The sequence below is a fragment of the Nematostella vectensis genome, chromosome 4 (genome assembly GCF_932526225.1).
Source record: "Nematostella vectensis chromosome 4, jaNemVect1.1, whole genome shotgun sequence".
Classification (NCBI taxonomy): domain Eukaryota; kingdom Metazoa; phylum Cnidaria; class Anthozoa; order Actiniaria; family Edwardsiidae; genus Nematostella; species Nematostella vectensis.
This window is the reverse complement of record NC_064037.1, coordinates 15,250,764-15,268,057: the sequence shown is the minus strand read 5'-3', so window position 1 is coordinate 15,268,057 and position 17,294 is coordinate 15,250,764. Positions and strand designations below refer to the sequence as shown.

The 17,294-nt window shown below is 41.5% G+C and overlaps 1 protein-coding gene across 5 annotated transcripts; it reads right to left on the bottom strand.

Moving 5' to 3' along the window:
* Positions 1-294: 294 nt before the first annotated feature.
* LOC5507293 (carbonic anhydrase) lies at positions 295-15,166 on the bottom strand. Of its 5 annotated transcripts, XM_048726669.1 has the most exons (11): positions 15,128-15,164; positions 12,871-12,970; positions 8,594-8,697; positions 6,382-6,468; positions 6,160-6,180; positions 3,266-3,444; positions 2,952-3,098; positions 2,239-2,331; positions 1,940-2,000; positions 1,639-1,799; positions 295-726 (listed from the first exon to the last, which is right to left on the bottom strand). In XM_048726669.1, the coding sequence occupies exons 4-11, from the start codon at positions 6,431-6,433 to the stop codon at positions 505-507; spliced, it is 936 nt and encodes a 311-aa protein (XP_048582626.1). In that variant the 5' UTR covers positions 6,434-6,468; positions 8,594-8,697; positions 12,871-12,970; positions 15,128-15,164; the 3' UTR covers positions 295-504. The 5 variants fall into 5 exon arrangements, with proteins under 5 accessions (XP_048582626.1, XP_032231758.2, XP_001627923.3 ...); XM_032375867.2 differs by lacking the exon at positions 8,594-8,697 and having other exon boundaries at positions 15,128-15,166; XM_001627873.3 differs by lacking the exons at positions 12,871-12,970; positions 15,128-15,164 and having other exon boundaries at positions 8,594-8,898.
* Positions 15,167-17,294: the final 2,128 nt, after the last annotated feature.

Sequence of the window (17,294 nt, the reverse complement as noted above, 5' to 3'; positions counted from 1 at the left end):
ATGATATAGTATAACAGACATTAACATGCACCTAGCGGCAACCCCTATTATTTATAAAGGTCACGCCATTATCGAGCCTGGCTTTCACAACATGCTCGCACTCGGGTATAGCACGGTATTTCTCATCCTCCCACGTCAAGGTCCACCCCTCTCATTCCTCAGGAACGAGGAGGGGAAGGTCCTAGGGTATGAGAAAGCTTGACCCTGGCGCGCGAGGATCGGTCATGCTCTTGTCAGGGAGCCTGACGAGTAGGGCCCCTCCTAACACTTATTGGTAGTATCATTCCGAACAAACTTAGTGACGACCTTTATTACAATTAAAACAGCTACACACGTATGACATTAAAAAGGATTAAACGTGTTTTGTGAAATAAAATTCCCAATGCTAATTTTTTATTTCATCTTGTTCTTTTGCATACTTTTTAGTTACGTGCTAAGACGAACATCATGATAACTGTATGCTTAAACTACAACAAAAAAAAAGTAAATTATGTAAGAAAACATTTAAATCATCAGGGCTGCCAGTACAACCAAGCCAGCGGTAGCCATGCAAGCCAGCGCAGAGCGTGCGCCTGCCCTTTGGGTAGTAACAGGTGGAGGTGGTGTGCTGGTGGGTGCCTTGAAGTTGGACTTGACAGCTCTTCCGTTTAACGGCATTGTGTTACGGAAGTTGTCTTGTATCACTGCCACCCCATCCTTTTGTTTCAGTCCACGTAATATCGTCAACTGCAAAAATATTAAGATAGTTACAGAATACCCCATTTCGGAATTATCGCCTATTTTATACGCCTTAAAAAAGGTTGCACTCGAGAATCAATGTTTCCTAACCCGCAGTGGTTCATGGGTAGCGTATAAACGGCAGAATATATATTTGTATCTGAAAGCCATGTGAATGTTTTTAAGAATTCATAAACAATAATTCTACAACTTTTGAAACCTTGACTTGTATTTTATCTACGCTTATTTTGCTTATTAACTTGATACCCATGAAGCACTGCGGGTTACGATTCACAGATTCTGCGAGTTCGACCTTATTTGAAGTATATGAAGGTATTTGAGCGCAATCCTCTTTTATTCTCTTCTATCGATAAGTGTTTATTCGCGATGTACTAGTTTCCAAGAAAACTGGATTACCATAGATATACGCCTGCTCTAGTCGGCGTTGAATCCCGACGAAACGTCTATTGCGAGTAATGTTTGCTAACTAACTTTGTTTTCTTTATATAATTTATAACATGGCCGAAGCAGGGGGCTAGGGCACTGGGGGGCATGTCTCCCCCCCCCCCCAATATTTTCCAAAATTATAAGGAAATGACTAGTAGGTAGAGGCATGGCTGTGCCCCCCCCCCCCCCCCCAATATTTTCTAAATGTTTGTATCGTGCCTCCCCCAATATTTCGAGGTCTGCTACGGCCCTGTATAAAGCATATGAAAAATGAATTTCGCAGTTAACAAAAGGAATAGGATACCTGGATCGAGAACCCTTAAGCCCTCCTTTGCTCCCAAGGTCTAATGCTCGAAGCATTAGAGGTGTACAACAGACAACTTCAACCCTATGTTAATCTTTGTTCCTCTTCATATGCTCTTTCGGCAGTTTTTTACTCATAACTTGCACAGAAGAGAGAGGACTGGTACTGACCTGCGCCTCGGATACGGTTATCGGGTTTGCCATCACAGACCAGGTGACACTCTCCTGGCAACCAGGTGTGGTCAGGGAGCCTTGGTAACGGTAGAAATCCTTGTTGCTAGGCAGCAGATCACCAAGTTTGGCCGGTTGAGCGAATTCATCGGAAGTATTTACTGCAAAAATGATACAAAACACTCATAGCCGTTTCACTGTTTCAAGCAAATACATCGGGCTAAGAATTTTATTTTATTTCGGCGCTGCTAAGTAACCAGATGCATTTTAGGGGACAGCAGAGGTGTTTTTATATTTTTACCTTTAGTAACACTGCCTATGTTTTCCATAAATTTCTTAAGTGCGGCGGACTCGGTTCCAACCTGCAAAAAGAAGACAATCGAAATGATTGAGATTGACTTAGCGTACTGTAAACGGCGTCCCTAAAAGATTGATGGTAGGGCCATTCCAACATCATTAATTAATGTGCGTGCAAATTAACGTTTGCACTTTATTTGCCCGAATATAATAACACATATACTCCTTGTACTTCTCAAATAATTTTACACCTTTCCAATTGATCATGTGATCAGTTTCGACTAGTGAGCCACACGTTCTCACCTTGAGTAATATGCCCACCACTGCTAGTCCGTCACTCTTGTCGACCGCCGCGCTGATGTTGGGATACTTGGTGTTATAGCTCACGATATGAACCTACAAACATGACCATAAATGACTCACCAATAGGCGACTTCACTTACAGGTTACGTGACTTTTTGGGTGGCAATCCCGCTGGCGAGATTGTCGAGGTGAAAGTTCCGGCTTGTAGCGTCAAAATAATAACAAAAAAATATTGGAATAAGCGCCCTTTTTTAATAAGAGCCCCCTCCCCCAATAAGCTGGTATTCGAGTCATTACGGTATTTAGCGGTTACGAATCAGCCAGAAGGCAGAGAGGGCTTATTTTCATTGAGAGTTTTAATTTGGCGTAATATGGCATAAGGGACGCAACTATTCTGTGTTTATTTTGGCTTGAATTTGCCACCCCAAAAAAGTCACGCGACTTCTTAAAGTGCAAGCCGCCAATTAATTCCAGGAAGTAAGGAAACTACCTCCCTCTTTCCCGTCTAAGTCTTTTTGCTAGCAGGGAAGAGTGGTACAGAATTCCTCACACTAAGGGAGGGGGTGAGTGGGGGGGGGGGGGGAGAACAGGGGCACGCGTAGCTGTCATCCTTTGTCAATTCCATCGTCCCCCTGCAAAATGCCAGGGGTTCCTGTTCTTTACTTCCGCGGACAACACAATTGATTAATTGAGAAAATTATATTAAAACTTACCGCGCCGGCAAAAGCTTTTCCGTCTATCAGATGCTCCGAGCCTTGCTCGTTTTTGCTTCCCCAATGCAAATGAAACTGAACTGTAGAATAAGTTGCGCCCAGTCCTCCTCCGCTAACGGTGAAAGTTCCGGCAGAAAGCATGTTTACCTGACGAGAGACGCAAGGTCTTTAGATCCATGTGTCTATGATGTAAATAGTTGTAAACTGCCGAGAAAGGTTCGATGACGAGGCTAGACTGACATCTCAGAAATCTATAGAAGTATTTTTTTTATGAAGTGCTGTCACTCGATCCCAGTCCCCACATATGCACTCACCTGGAAGGCGTGCCCATTGTTCTTGAGGCTGATTTTGGAACCGGTTGGTATGGTATCAAAGTTAACGAACTGCAGCTCACCCAAGGATTGGTCGAACGCCACACTTGAAGTTATAATGTCGATAGGAGACTGGGACGAGCCGTTGCATTGTGAGAAGGAACTCGACCATTTGCTAGGCCCTGTTTTATTAGATTACGTCAATTTAATTAGCACATGTACACAACCATGGTGGTTTTATTTACTATGTATTTTGCTGTTTACTTTTGGGTTTTGGATAGAGGCTCCAAGCTTGGCAACTGGCCTAGTAGAGTAAACGAGTGAACGTGGAGCCTCTAGTATTCTGGCTCTTCCATGTCGGCATATGACATTTATTATGCTGTTAAATCACTGTAGTCCCTTGTTAAAGGACTCCAGGTTAATATCGAAGCATTCTCGGGGACCCAGGGCGTCGCGGAGATCGGGCACACAGGGAGCGCGGCGCGAGAAAGAAACAGGCTGAAAGACGCCCTGGGCAACTGCTCTGTAAAACCCGTTTCTAAAAGCTAAATCAAACTAGCTCTCTGATTGGTCTAATTTGATAATTTAATTAAAATGAGACCAATCGGAGCGATCCTTGTGAATTTGAAAAGCAGACAGACCTCACGCTCAGAAACACTTCACAAACACTAGCCTATTGTAGGCTTTGATAGTTTTTCCGGCACGAAAACCTCGAAAACACGAAGTTCGCATACCCTCCCCCTCCCCCTGCGGAGCGCGTTATCCAAGATGGCGGCCGTGGGGTTTTCGTGACGGAAAAACTATCAAAGCCTACAAGTAGGCTACACAAACACCTAAATAACAAAGCATGCTCGGTTTGTTAAAGTCTCACGATCAGATTTTGCCTGAGTCTGCAAACGGTTGCTCGAACAGGGAGAAACTTGGGCACAATATCCGATCACGTCTTTGCCCACTCAGCTCCATTATGAAATAGCAGGTAATATACCTTCTGCGTACATCGGAGAATGCCCTGACATCGATAGGATTATCGAAAAGTGGAACACCGACTTCCGACAAGAGACCATGATATAAGAGAACATAACCCCGTGGCCTATGATGTCGTCCGTGAAAGCTATTTTTAGATTGCGCGAGCTTGTCAATCATAGCATCCATACATGGTTCGTCGCGCCATATTTGGTTATGGGCACCCCGAGCTAGTACAATTTCACACCAATTTTTTTCCCTCTGCACTCCTTTACTTTGTTCGCTACCTGTTTTTATTCTTTTAGCTGCTCTTCAAGGCTCATGACCACAATGCTACTCATGGGGTGGTGTCCTGTTATCTGTTAAGTTATCTAATGTTCAGTTAACTATGTGTTTTATGAATAATTGAACGGGAAGACGTCGGGGAGACGGTGAATTTGGATATCATTCAAGATGCATCGTGCATACTCCTAAAAAGTTCTTTTTCTCTGCAATTCGGTGAGATAGAATACCTAGGCATTCTCAGAGTCTATGTTGTATTTTAATACAAGAAGGCCTTTATTTTTCTTTGATTTATAACATTTTTAGATGAATGAACTTCAATTTTTCACGCAAATGTTCAGAAATCATGTCACTCAAGAAACCCTTGTCACTAGAATAAGATTTACTTCATTATAAAGACTTGAAATCTTTTATTTGTAATATCGGTGTGAATATAATGGTATTAAGTTCTGGATATAACTTTTTCATTAAAAGGGAATTGGAAGAGAATTGTGTTTTGTAAACACAGATTTATGATTGATTGTTGTGTTATAATTTGCGAATCAGCAGTGAAAACTTTTACTGGGGAAGTTGATCCCAGAGCCTAAAAACACGCACTTTATGCATTTTTAAATGCATTTAAAAATGTCCCAGAAACGGTTGATTGGCTCCAGCGTACTCTATGGAAGATCATTTTTACAGCGTTCGTAAAAAAGGAAGGTATTTTCGGTCAAAAAGATTTCCAAAACATCCTTTGCCGGCTCACATTTTTCAAGATGAGATCGCGCGTAAGATTCATGTTGCTAGGAAACGTGAGCGCTAACCAATCAGAGACGTATCTAAAAATAACTGCTTGTTCTAAAAATAGTTTTTACGGACGTCATCATTGGAACATACCCTAATACGGGGGATTCGTTCTCTTACATCATGGTCTCTTGCTTCCGAATTATTTTTGACAGCGAGGTTCATGTTAGATTTTGTGCATCGTTGCGATACCAAACATACCACACAAAAAAAAAACTCGTAGTACTTTCAGTCTGTGATGATAGGCTCTTGTATGCCCGATCTCCGCGACGCCCTGGGTCTCAGTTAATATTCAAGAAGATAGAAAAAAAAAAAAAAAACATAGGCAACCATGGTGTCTCCCTCCCTACCCGTGGTAAGTCTTAGGTACGCCACTGAAACCACAATTTCTATAGAAAACCGCATCAGATACATGCGCATCAAACAGTAATGACATACACAACATCGCTTGTCAACGACTGGCAAACAAAGATGACATGCTGAGAGTCACTTGTCATATACACATAAAAAAAAAACGCATGCAAAAAGGGGGTAAATGATATAATATTATCCAAGAGCAGAAAGTTTCGAAGTTCCATAAAAACAATGCAAGCGTGCCAATTACTAAATAATATCAAGAGACCATCTCTTGATAATATATCAAATTATACCATATTCTCCAAGAGCAAAAGGTTTCGTAGTACCATATTAAAACAATACAAGCGCGGCATCAATAACTAGTCCGGAAAAAAAACATTTGCGGAATTCAAAATCGAACGTGACTATGTCACGAAGAAAAAGTCGAAACATTTTGAGATAAAAAAACTTACAGTACAAAATTTCGGATATGTCGCAACAACATGGGACTTTCTAACCCTACGTGACCGTACCTTTGGAGTCGTAGTCCCAATCTGAAAGAAAACGTAGAAATATGAGATTTATTCTAAAAACCCTCTTATCATACTATAGTGTGTTATAGCATGCATAGCAAGCCGTTTTCGAGAGTTTTGTCGTATAAAGCTTGTCCGTGCGATCAATCTTTTTACTGAATAAAACGCTTGCTACACTGGCTAGATGAATAGCTACCATCAAAATCATGATTTGAATCTTACCGGCTGCCAGTGACGCCCCCAGCAAGCTTAGAACAACAAGAGCTTTTTGCATGGTATTGACTGTAGTGCCCAGATGACCAAACTGGCCTGAAAAAAAGAGGGCAGTTTATATAATTGAACCACTAGAGGGACGGAACCAGCTGCCAAACTAATCAAATGGGTGCGCCAAATTAACAGGGTAAATTCGCTAGCTGGAAATAAGTACTCGCCTAAATAAATAGATGTTGGGCAATAATACATGGATTACAATACCTTATGGAATGTTTGCCAAATTAGGCGAATTTCTTGCAGGTTTATTTATTTAGTCGTGACAAAATGCTCGACTTGGATTAATATTCATTGAGTGATTTTGTTTTTTCCTTTAGTGAAAATTCCAGTTTCGATCTTGAAGTCCCTTTCAGCCGTCCGCGATCGAGCACAAACAAACTTAGCAAGTTAATCTAGTTGGAGGTTTTCTTTGACAGCACGCACAACATTTTCAATAAGATATCGGTTATTCTTAGTAAATTCTAAATAACATTCTAAAGGTCTCTAAGGCAATACAGCAATGAACATATTACAAAATAAACCATTAGAATACCCATTACGTAAATTACTTACGAAAAGTGAAAACAAATAAGCACACCTTGGCTATGTGACATCTCTTCTTAGCGAACTCTGACAAAATTGGAAAGCTTAGCTTAAAAGGCTTTAAAGCTTCAAGCACAAGTATTCCGTTTTGGAGATGGCTCACGAATAATTTGTGTGCATTTCGCATTAACGAGGTCGGTACGGTACTGCTAGAGATTGTCTCCATTTGTTTGTTTTCCACGTCAACCATCAACGCATGTGAATGAGACAACACAAAGCGATAATCTTTCAAGTGGGCTTAAACTTCAAAAACTGACAGGCAGTGTTTTTCGACACTGAAAAAAATATGATAAGGGAACAAAACATTGGGAGTAAAAACCTTTCGCTCTTGGGTAATATTATGTGCAGCCTATCAACTAAAGAATATGCCTAACAAATGTTTTCCTAGAAATCTACAGTTGAGACCATATAACGATACACGATTTCATGTCCAAAAACCAGTCGTGAAATATAATTTGAAACCAACCTCGTTTAAAATCGACATAACGATGTGATGTGATTTTTCATTTCTTGCAATTTATTGTTTTATCGTGGCTTTTTAGACTACTAGTTCTAGTTGACTATTTGACTCATAGAAAACGACACAACGAGTAGTCTAATTGTTTTAGTATAAATCTACTCACATGTACATAAATGACGATTTTAATAAAATTCTTAGTAATAAATAACTGCTTTTGTCGCGAAAAGCAACGGCTTTTCGCTACTCACTATTTATGGCTCAATAGGATCATATGGCTCATAGGCTAGATTCGTGATGTGTGAGTGGATACAAATTGTGGGAGGTCATTAATTGTGGGAGGTCATTAATTCGATTTTTTGTCGTAGTATTGATACTAAACCGAAATAATACAAACCACAAGTTTTATTGGCTAAAACTATTTTGTCATCTAAAGCTAGATTCGTGGATTGGATACAGTTTTAATTCAGTGTGGGACTTGTGATGTAAGACCAGAGATTGATTGACTTTGGCACTTTGGAATTAAAAATTAATGACGATAAAGACAGCTTTTCTTTTGGCAAATCTTTATTCGCTCCGAAAGCAATTGAAAAAAAAAATCGCTGTCTCGAAAACAAAGACCTCGAAAACCAACTATAGGCAGGGCCTAATAGAATTTCACACGGTACCCCAAAGCACACAGTGTGTGATCACGTTACATTTTTTTAATTTTTCTAGTGTCTTTGCTTTCGAGATCCGAAAAACAAAGACCCTGCTACAATCTAATAAATCTTGTCGAAATTATGTCCAGTCAACTAGCCTGAAAATCCACATCGCTGTAAAATTTAACTATTTATTGTTCTTAGATTTTAGAAAGAAATAGGAACGCTTTTCATGACAAAAGTATTCTCTTTCTCAATGCCTTTCCGTAGTCCTTACGGCCGAATTTCTCTCACATAAGTAAGTTATCATCAGTTATGATTGAACAATTTTGTTCCATAGAGATCCAGTTTTAGTGTGGAATTCGAGCTTTAGATTTAGATTTTTATCGGAGGACAAACTCCGGAATGTTTTTCGGCAAATATTTTTGCCGAATATGGAACATATTACAAAAGTCAATCAAACTTGATATCTGTTATAAAATACCTGTTTAGGATGAAGGTCTCTTGCGTATTTTGCACTGTCTTGCTTATCTTATTTATCATGCACGCTTATCATCCGGGTACTTCCAAACTTTGGCGGGCTGCGGGCTTTTTAAAAAGAAACAAGAAAGAAAATCACCCAACTCCCAACCACTGTGCAGAGTCAAACAACACACCTGCCTGCAATATGTTATGACCTCATCAATTGGCTTTTGCCTCTCATGCTAGATCGTACGTGTAAAAAAACACAGGACGATAAGCCCCCAACCCAAGCATTATTTGCTCTAAACGACTGATCCGAAATCTGCGTTTTAGATACAGCCTCCAGGGTAAATAGCATGCCCATATGGTAGATTGTGACTATGACTCAGCATTCCTGTGTTTCTTTTCTTTGCGGGAGATCTGGTTTACTCTGTCTGTAATGCGTATCCGCCCTCTCCTTTACGCACGACAATGATGGATAGGCTTGTGCACTACTGCCCTTGTGTTTAAAGGCTTTATAGTAGTTGGATTAACAGCGTGAACCACGTATTTTAGTAGCCTTCCCCGCAGGCGTCTCTGACTCGGGATTCCTGTGGTCGAAAATATCCATTGTAAAGAGGGGGAGGGGACAATGCCAAAAGCGGAAAAAGAGGAAAGAGACCCGCTCGACGCATCACCACAGGAATCCCGAGCGCCTGTGTAGGTTTTCTGCTGCTTTGGGCAAAGGCGATGCGCTCGACGCATCACCACAGGAATCCCGAGCGCCTGTGTATGTTTTCTGCTGCTTTCTGGGCAAAGGCGATGCGCTCGACGCATCACCACAGGAATCCCGAGCGCCTGTGTATGTTTTCTGCTGCTTTGGGCAAAAGCGATGCGGTCGACGCATCACCACAGGAATCCCGAGCGCCTGTGTATGTTTTCTGCTGCTTTCTGGGCAAAAGCGATGCGCTCGACGCATCACCACAGGAATCCCGAGCGCCTGTGTATGTTTTCTGCTGCTTTCTGGGCAAAAGCGATGCGGTCGACGCATCACCACAGGAATCCCGAGCGCCTGTGTATGTTTTCTGCTGCTTTCTGGGCAAAAGCGATGCGCTCGACGCATCACCATAGGAATCCCGAGCGCCTGTGTATGTTTTCTGCTGCTTTCTGGGCAAAAGCGATGCGCTCGACTCATCACCACAGGAGTCCCGAGCGCCTGTGTAAATTTTCTGCTGCTTTCTGGGCAAAGGCGATGCGCTCGACGCAACACCACAGGAATCCCGAGCGCCCGTGTATGTTTTCTGCTGCTTTCTGGGCAAAAGCAATGCCTGCGGAGGGGGCTAGTATTTTAGTGTGTTTAATAGTACACATTCACGTCCTCCGGGGATTACGCAAATATTCGTGTAATTTAATACCAGATGATCGCCAGAATAAGAAATCTTGCTACCACAAGGCAGTTTTATCTTTAAAAGCTCAAAAAAAATATTTCCAGTTTGATAGAAAGAATTCACGCATATTTGTTTTTAACAATAATCGTTCTCGTAGCTATGACGGTAACATGTAGCGTGAAATCCTTTGGAATGGGTCATTATTTAACTGGGCTGCTATTTTTTTGGGGGAGGGATGCAATATTTTGAGCGCCTATTCGGGGGAGGGCCTCAATTTTTAAACAGGGTTTAGGGGGGGGGCTTATTGTTTTTAGAACAGGTGTTCTGATCAATTTCCAAGCCTCCTAATAGTCTGGATTTTTAAAATTTTCTGGGGAGAACCCCCTAAAAATTTATAAAAGATGTGATGGTCCTCTTGCCTGTCATTTCATGACTTCCGTTGTTTGCCTGGCCTTCTATTTGTTTTATCTTTTGAAGTTTCAAGTTTTCGATTTTCCATTCATGTCACTCCCCCACAAGATTGGTAGCATGAAAAAATATACAAATAACAATTCTGGTGGAAAGTAGCTCTAATGATGCAATTTAGCTTTTAGTTAACAATAAAGACAAATATTTTACTGGGAAGTATGCCCCCGGACCCATATATACAATACTATATATACCCCTTGAATATGGGCTCGACATCAACACTGATCCTGACTTGATGATGTTTAAAGACTAGCCTTGAATATGGGCTTGACATCAACACTTCTACTGACTTGATGATGTTTAAAGACTAGCCTTGAATCACAGGTAGCCCAGGCAATGGTTGCTTGTCGTAGCTCGGAATTCGGCTGTTCTGAGATCGGTCGAGTAAAGCGTTTTTTTTTTTTTTTTTTTTTTTTGTGAAATGTTGTCAATAAAATTGCCTTAGAACTTAGAACATGCCTTGTTGTTGTCAAATTCACGTGTAATAAACGATTTGGGGGGGTTTTCTCAACGGAATTTATGACTTCTCTCTACCTACTAAAGAAAGATACATGGTTGGAGGCGCCATTTTCGGTAGCACTCAAATACCGTCGAAATTCGAGAGGAAAAAACAACAAACTAAATATTTTTATCTCGCAGACCTATGCCAGGGTACACTTACATTCGATATGTGGCAAAACATCCGAGCTAAACTATTTTCCCTGGCCGCTAGCCGTATTTTAAAACGAGAAAGTAGCCACAATTATCCTTGACCGATGCCGTTGGACAATTAGTTACGCTTGACCGCGCCGGGAAGGAGAGCAAACTATATTACCCTCCCCGCCAGGTGGGAAAATGTCGCGCTCGGCCGGTCTGGGAACTAGGGCAAACTATTTTACCCTCCCTACCCAAGAGAGCAAACTTGCCGCTCTGCCGAAATTGACCAAAACATCCGTTGGGCGGGAAAACCCCACCAGCTGATTGATACCTGAGCTTGTCTGTTATCAAAAAATGTCTAAACTTAATCCTCTTGGCGGCCTTAAACGAAATGAAAACGATGAAAGGTTAAGCGCTACTTCCAAAAAGGCTGAAGTCGTGAAGGAATTTACTGGAGCGAAAACATGGTAAGAGTGATTCTTACTTCTCCTGACTTGATGATGCTTAAAGGCCAGTTCCGCCGCCCCTTGCATGGGTTATCTGTCTATTCCCATCCCCTCACACACATAATGATTCGGCGAGTGGGGGTCTCCCCTCAGCATTTCCCGTTCTCAATTCGGTTAACAAAATAGAAAGCATTTTTTTTTTTAGTTTTTAGTACCATAGCAAGAGTGCTTATACAATCATAAGATCGTTTGGTCCTCCTGGTAGAAAGTGCCGTACGTAAAGAATATCCCACGGCTGGACTGTAATTTTAATAAAGTAGACCGGATATTCTCTAAGCATATTTCTTTTTCTCAATATTCTGTACCTGAATAGTTTTTTTCACTTCCTTTCGTGAAATAGTGTAAAAACGACCAAAAATTTTCATGAACGAAGTTAATGGATTTACCTTCTTTTTGTTCTGGGGGAGGATCGCCTTTTTGGGGGAGGGTCAGAGTTTTTGGGCTTTAAATGGGGGGAGGGTCGGAATTTTTGAACCGGAAAAAAAATTCAACTTAGCAGCCTCCCCCCCCCCCCCCTCCCGATAAATAATAACCCTTCCCTGAGGCCTGCCTAAACTGGGAGAAATGTAGCGTGCGACGTGTCCTTGTTTAGCCACCTCGAAAAACATTGTAGCGCGCGGCATATCTTGTAGCAGCGACAATTAAGAAATGTTTCTCGGATAGCACCTTGATGTTTTTGGTTGTGGCTAACTAGGAAACATTTAGGAGACATGTCGCACGTTACATGCCGCGCTCGACATGTCTCCTAGTTTAGCAAACCTTAGGCAATAGACTTAAGGCCTCTGTGTCTAAAGGGGACTAAATCCCTTTCTGCGCGACAAATCCCCTTAGGAAACAGTCAAGACACAACTTCAAATTATATATTATTTTCCGGAAGGATCACGAGGGACTGATTCTTATCCTGGTTCGGCTGTGGTACACAGACGGGAAAGAAAAAAGGCCAAATAAGTTAACCCAAAAAATGCCAATGCTAGATACTGACAACCTCCAAAAAAATGACCTTGAGACCCATACCGGTCACAATGCCTAACATTTTTTAATACCCTTACCAAGGTCCAGCACATATTGATGCGATTACAAATCATGTGTAGAAAGAAAATATGGCCCGATACCATCTTGCTTTACGTACATGTTCACGTTTACAATTTCACACGTCGTTTGCTTTTTCCTTCTAACACGCAGAAAAAAAAGGCTGAATTCACTAAAACAACCACGACGTTTACTAGACCTCCAAAGCCCTAGAAAAAGTTTATAGCACAGAAAATTCAAGAGGAAAAAAAAAATGAAACCCTCCACAATTCTTCAAATCTCCCCGTACTGACCGTAATAACAGATCCTCTAAGCTTCCTTGCGTGTCGTTGCGAGCCCCGGGACAATAACTGTTCCAGGCGGGAGGCCAGGGGGCGGTGCTCAACAGACGAGCTAAAAATATATATTTTATATATTTATTAGCAATAAGTATTCAATACAAATGTAAGTGATGCTATTTAGGTTAATCTCAGTGTAGTGTAGTGTAGCATACGGTTAGTGAAGTGTAGTCATAGGATAGAATAGGATGTCATGGTGGTCATAGAGTAGTGCCAAATGACACAATGCAGGGCGTACTTGCATGAAACGTGAACAAGGGAGGGGTTGAAGGGGGGATCTTTCTTCCACTTTGGGCCATTTATGGATATCTTGGACTCCTTTTTTTCAGTTTTGAGAGATCCCCATCCCCATCCCCTCCCCACCCAACACTCTACAAACACGCGTGCGCACATATTTATCGGGTACTTCGCAGCCGTAGCTGACCCGTAGTGCGGAACACGGCTCCTGTAAGCCCATTTAGCTGTATCAAGGGTAAGGAAGCAACGTTATCACCGCGTCTTCTTATGGTGGTATGTTGATTCGCTTCGGTCATACATACATCTCACTCAGTGATAAATGCTGCAGGCGGTAACGTGGTGGGCGTGGCCGCTTGCTTCGTGAAAGCTGCCATAAAATTTCAATAATTGAGCGAGTTTTTGTGGATTCCTTGTCGTCTCTTTTTATTCTTTTTAGTCCCTTTTACTGTTTAGCAGGGAAAGGCGAATCTTAAAATGCCTGCCCGACGCCCCGCCATGACTATACAAAATTAGGTTCCATCTACGCGTGAAAACAAGCAATACTTTTTTAATGTTTCGTGATCTCGTGACTGGCTTAGTTATCTGTGATAACCGCAGATAAACTTGTCATTATACGACTAATTAAATAGGCACTAACTCGCACGCTTGTTCTAAGAAAGAAAAATATGAAATAGTGTGCAACAAAACAACGTTAAATTTTTCTGATGGCTTCGACAAAGCCTAATAAATAGAAATGAACCAATTCTCCGTAAAAAAAACGTTATTATGCAAGGGATCTTGTTGGTTTATTTATGCAATTTCAAGGTTTGAGTAAAGATACAGCCTGGGTTCCTCTATTTCAATCCATTTCTATATGCTCGATGTGAGGCATTCAAACCATAAAATTGTAAGTACTTATCTGGAAGATCAAAGGTCGTTTAATAAACCTTTGACAGTTATGATTTTGACTGTTTTTTGAGATTGCCGAAATATAACACTTAAATCTCTCTTCACTCTACAAGTGCCCCTTGGGCAACGGCAACGTCAACTTTATCATAAAACTTCACGCAATCTTCAGCCATCTTTTCCTGGGGGGGGGGGGGGGGGGGGGGTGAATAGGGGTATGTAAATCCGCCGATCCGCAACATTTTCGGGGCAAATCCGTGGATCCGCAGATATTTTTAGATCCGCATGGTTTGACAGATAAACAATAGCATCGATTGAAATTCATTTAAAATCCGAAATTCGACCGTAAAAGCAGTCAACAGGTCAAAATCCGAAATCCGTGCCCAAATTGTCAACAGATCCGCCGTATTTTCAAAATCCGCCAATCCGCTGAAATAATCATCAAAATCCGTAATCCGTGAGCATTTCGGGGCCGAATCCGCCGAACCGCGAACCTATTCACCCCCCCCCCCCCCCCCTCCCTTTCCTCGACCCAATGTACAGATACTTCCTTGAAAGGCATGAGGGCAGAAGCTCAGAAATGTGAATATAAAATCACCAAAATGATAGATCACTTGTACGCAGGACTTGTCGGATAGGCCTCATGTCAGCCGGTTAGAAAACGTAGAGTCAGATGTGATGCGCTGTAGTGACAAACTATTTCCTGCTACATGTTACACGAAAATATCCGTCTTATCATTTCTTAGGGTGGCTTGGGTGGCAGAAAGAAAGGTTAACGTGGATTTCTAATTGCACTTTACTTTGAAGCAGAGTTTTGACAACATCAAAGAAACAGAACATTCTAGGCTTTAGCCTCGTAGCAAGCGTTTGTGTGTCAACGGAAATAAAGAACAAAACCGCGCGAAACCGCGCTAAACGCTTGCTACGCTGGCCAACAAGGCTTTGAATGTTTTCATTTTAGGAGACTCTTTCACATTTTGCATAACAGCTAAAATAAATGTAAAGGGTTTTACAAAAAAGCGGCCCGGAGGCAAATCTAGATGAAGCAAATATTTAACAAATGAATTATAAAAATCGGTTTGATACTTACTATGAGCTGTTGTCTGCAGAAGAGCTGTAGAAAACCCTGTGCTGTCTGGTAACCCTGTGGAAATACGACGCACGCTATCGAGGCGCTTTAGTCTACGACGAGCACGTTTGAGACTTGAGATTGTCATTTTGATCAACGCGCTGAAGTACTATCGAGACGCTTTAGTCTACGACGAGCACGTTTGAGTCTTGAGATTGTCGTTTTGATCAACGCGCTGAAGCTCAGCCGAAATATAAAACCTGGGGCGTTTTGATTGGGCGTGTTAGGCAATACCTAGGGTTATAGGTCCTGAAGCATAGCCAATATATGTACACTATATAGATTGATGAAAAAATTTTGGTCCTCTAGTTGTCTGGTCGTTAGGCACTAAGCCTATATTGATGTCTAGGCACGTGACTTTTTGGTATAGAACATTCTAAACCAACATAAAATAATGAAAATTGTGGGGAGAGGCGACACAAGCCCTGTCCAGCTACAACTCCACCCCCCACCCCCAACAAACCACCCCGCTATATTACCCACCCACCCTTAAGGGCCCTCGCGGGTAACTGTTTTCAAAAATTCGTTCAAATTGATACCCGTTTAGTAGCCCCTTCAAAGCTTGCGGTCCATCTGATCATTGGCGAACATAATAATCAATGCTTCTAGTTTGCAAATCCTAAAATAAAAATTAGAATTAATAATCGGCGCGCGAGGCGCGACGCACGTGCAAATGAAATCGCAGTTTGGGTGTTTGGTACGAAATCTAAAATACTGTAGTTGAAAAGCACTCTATTTTGCGTATATGAGGTCCGTTCCAATTGATGTCTTATATGAAAAGCGGACAACAAAATCGATTCCTTGGAAATATGGAAAAGTAAGTTTTTCCGATATTTCAATGAAATTCATAGATCCGACATGTCAATCATGCGCGCACGAATAGCCAATCAGGAAAGAGATGGTGCAATAACAGCCATGTGGTCCCACAAATGTCCCACAAAAAGTCGGCAATCGGCGCCGAAAAAGATTGGTTTGAGATATTTTTCTGCGAATCTGGACAAGCAAATAAGCATTTTCCGGTCAGCGTAGAAAGTGCTAGCCCTGTTTTCTTTGCCCGGCCGCTTTTAGTGTAGAGTTGGGACTCAAATTGTAGAAAAACGCGTAAAATATACGAAGAAACGAAAAAACAAAAAGCAAACAAACCACTTACAAGAGCAATGTAAGCCCTACCATTACACTTGTGTTATTATCCTAGGTTACTTCAATTACTTATAAGAATGAGACTGTCGTTTGTATTTTTGCTAAGTAAATCTGAACGTTTGCCGATAAAACTTGTTAGAAGTCAGACGTAAACAGCGAATTCGGCTTTCTCTTCCATTTTCACCGCACTTAAATCACTGCAAGTTGACAAGAATAGCTTTAAAAACAACTAGTACCTACCGAAGAGAGCACCGCTTTATCTAATCATTTCCAAGTTTTCGTATTTTGAGCTAGATTCGTGCCGTTTCCATTCAACAACCAAACTCGTAGTCATCTTTTTCTATGCTTCTCTACAAGATTTTCACCTAGCTTGGACAACAAGACAAGTTTCCATCATGTCAGGTTAGAAAGACACGCTATAAACGTGTGTATTTTAGATAAATCCGAGCAGGACTCACTGACCTCATCCGACATGTTGTACAATTTGTAGGACATTTGGGTTGCACTTCGCTGGCTTCTGTTTGCTGCTTTCTGATTGGATATTCGTGCGCGCGTCAGATCTATGAATTGATTCAGGATTGGGCCGAGTCATAGGTATCATGGTATCATATAGAAAAATCATAGAATTTGAAGATACCTTAATAAAAATGACTCACTTTTTGGCCGCCCTGTGTACGCCCCTGGATGAACTCTTGCCCATTGCCTCTTGATCTCAAGATTACCAACTGCAGTGACACAAAAGAATGGCAAAACTCCCGCCGGGACTACTTAAAGATGGCGCGTGTTTCTTGTGTTCTACGTCACACCAGGTTTATGCTTATGTTATTCCGGACAGAATGCCCCGGCAAATGCCAAATATAAAATGGATGTGATGTTTTCTTTTTTTATGTATTATTGAGTTCATTCTAGTTCAAACCAAATATATAACATCCAACGCCAGATGAAGATAATTTATTTTTCCATTTTTTGGTAATTGTTAACTTCATAG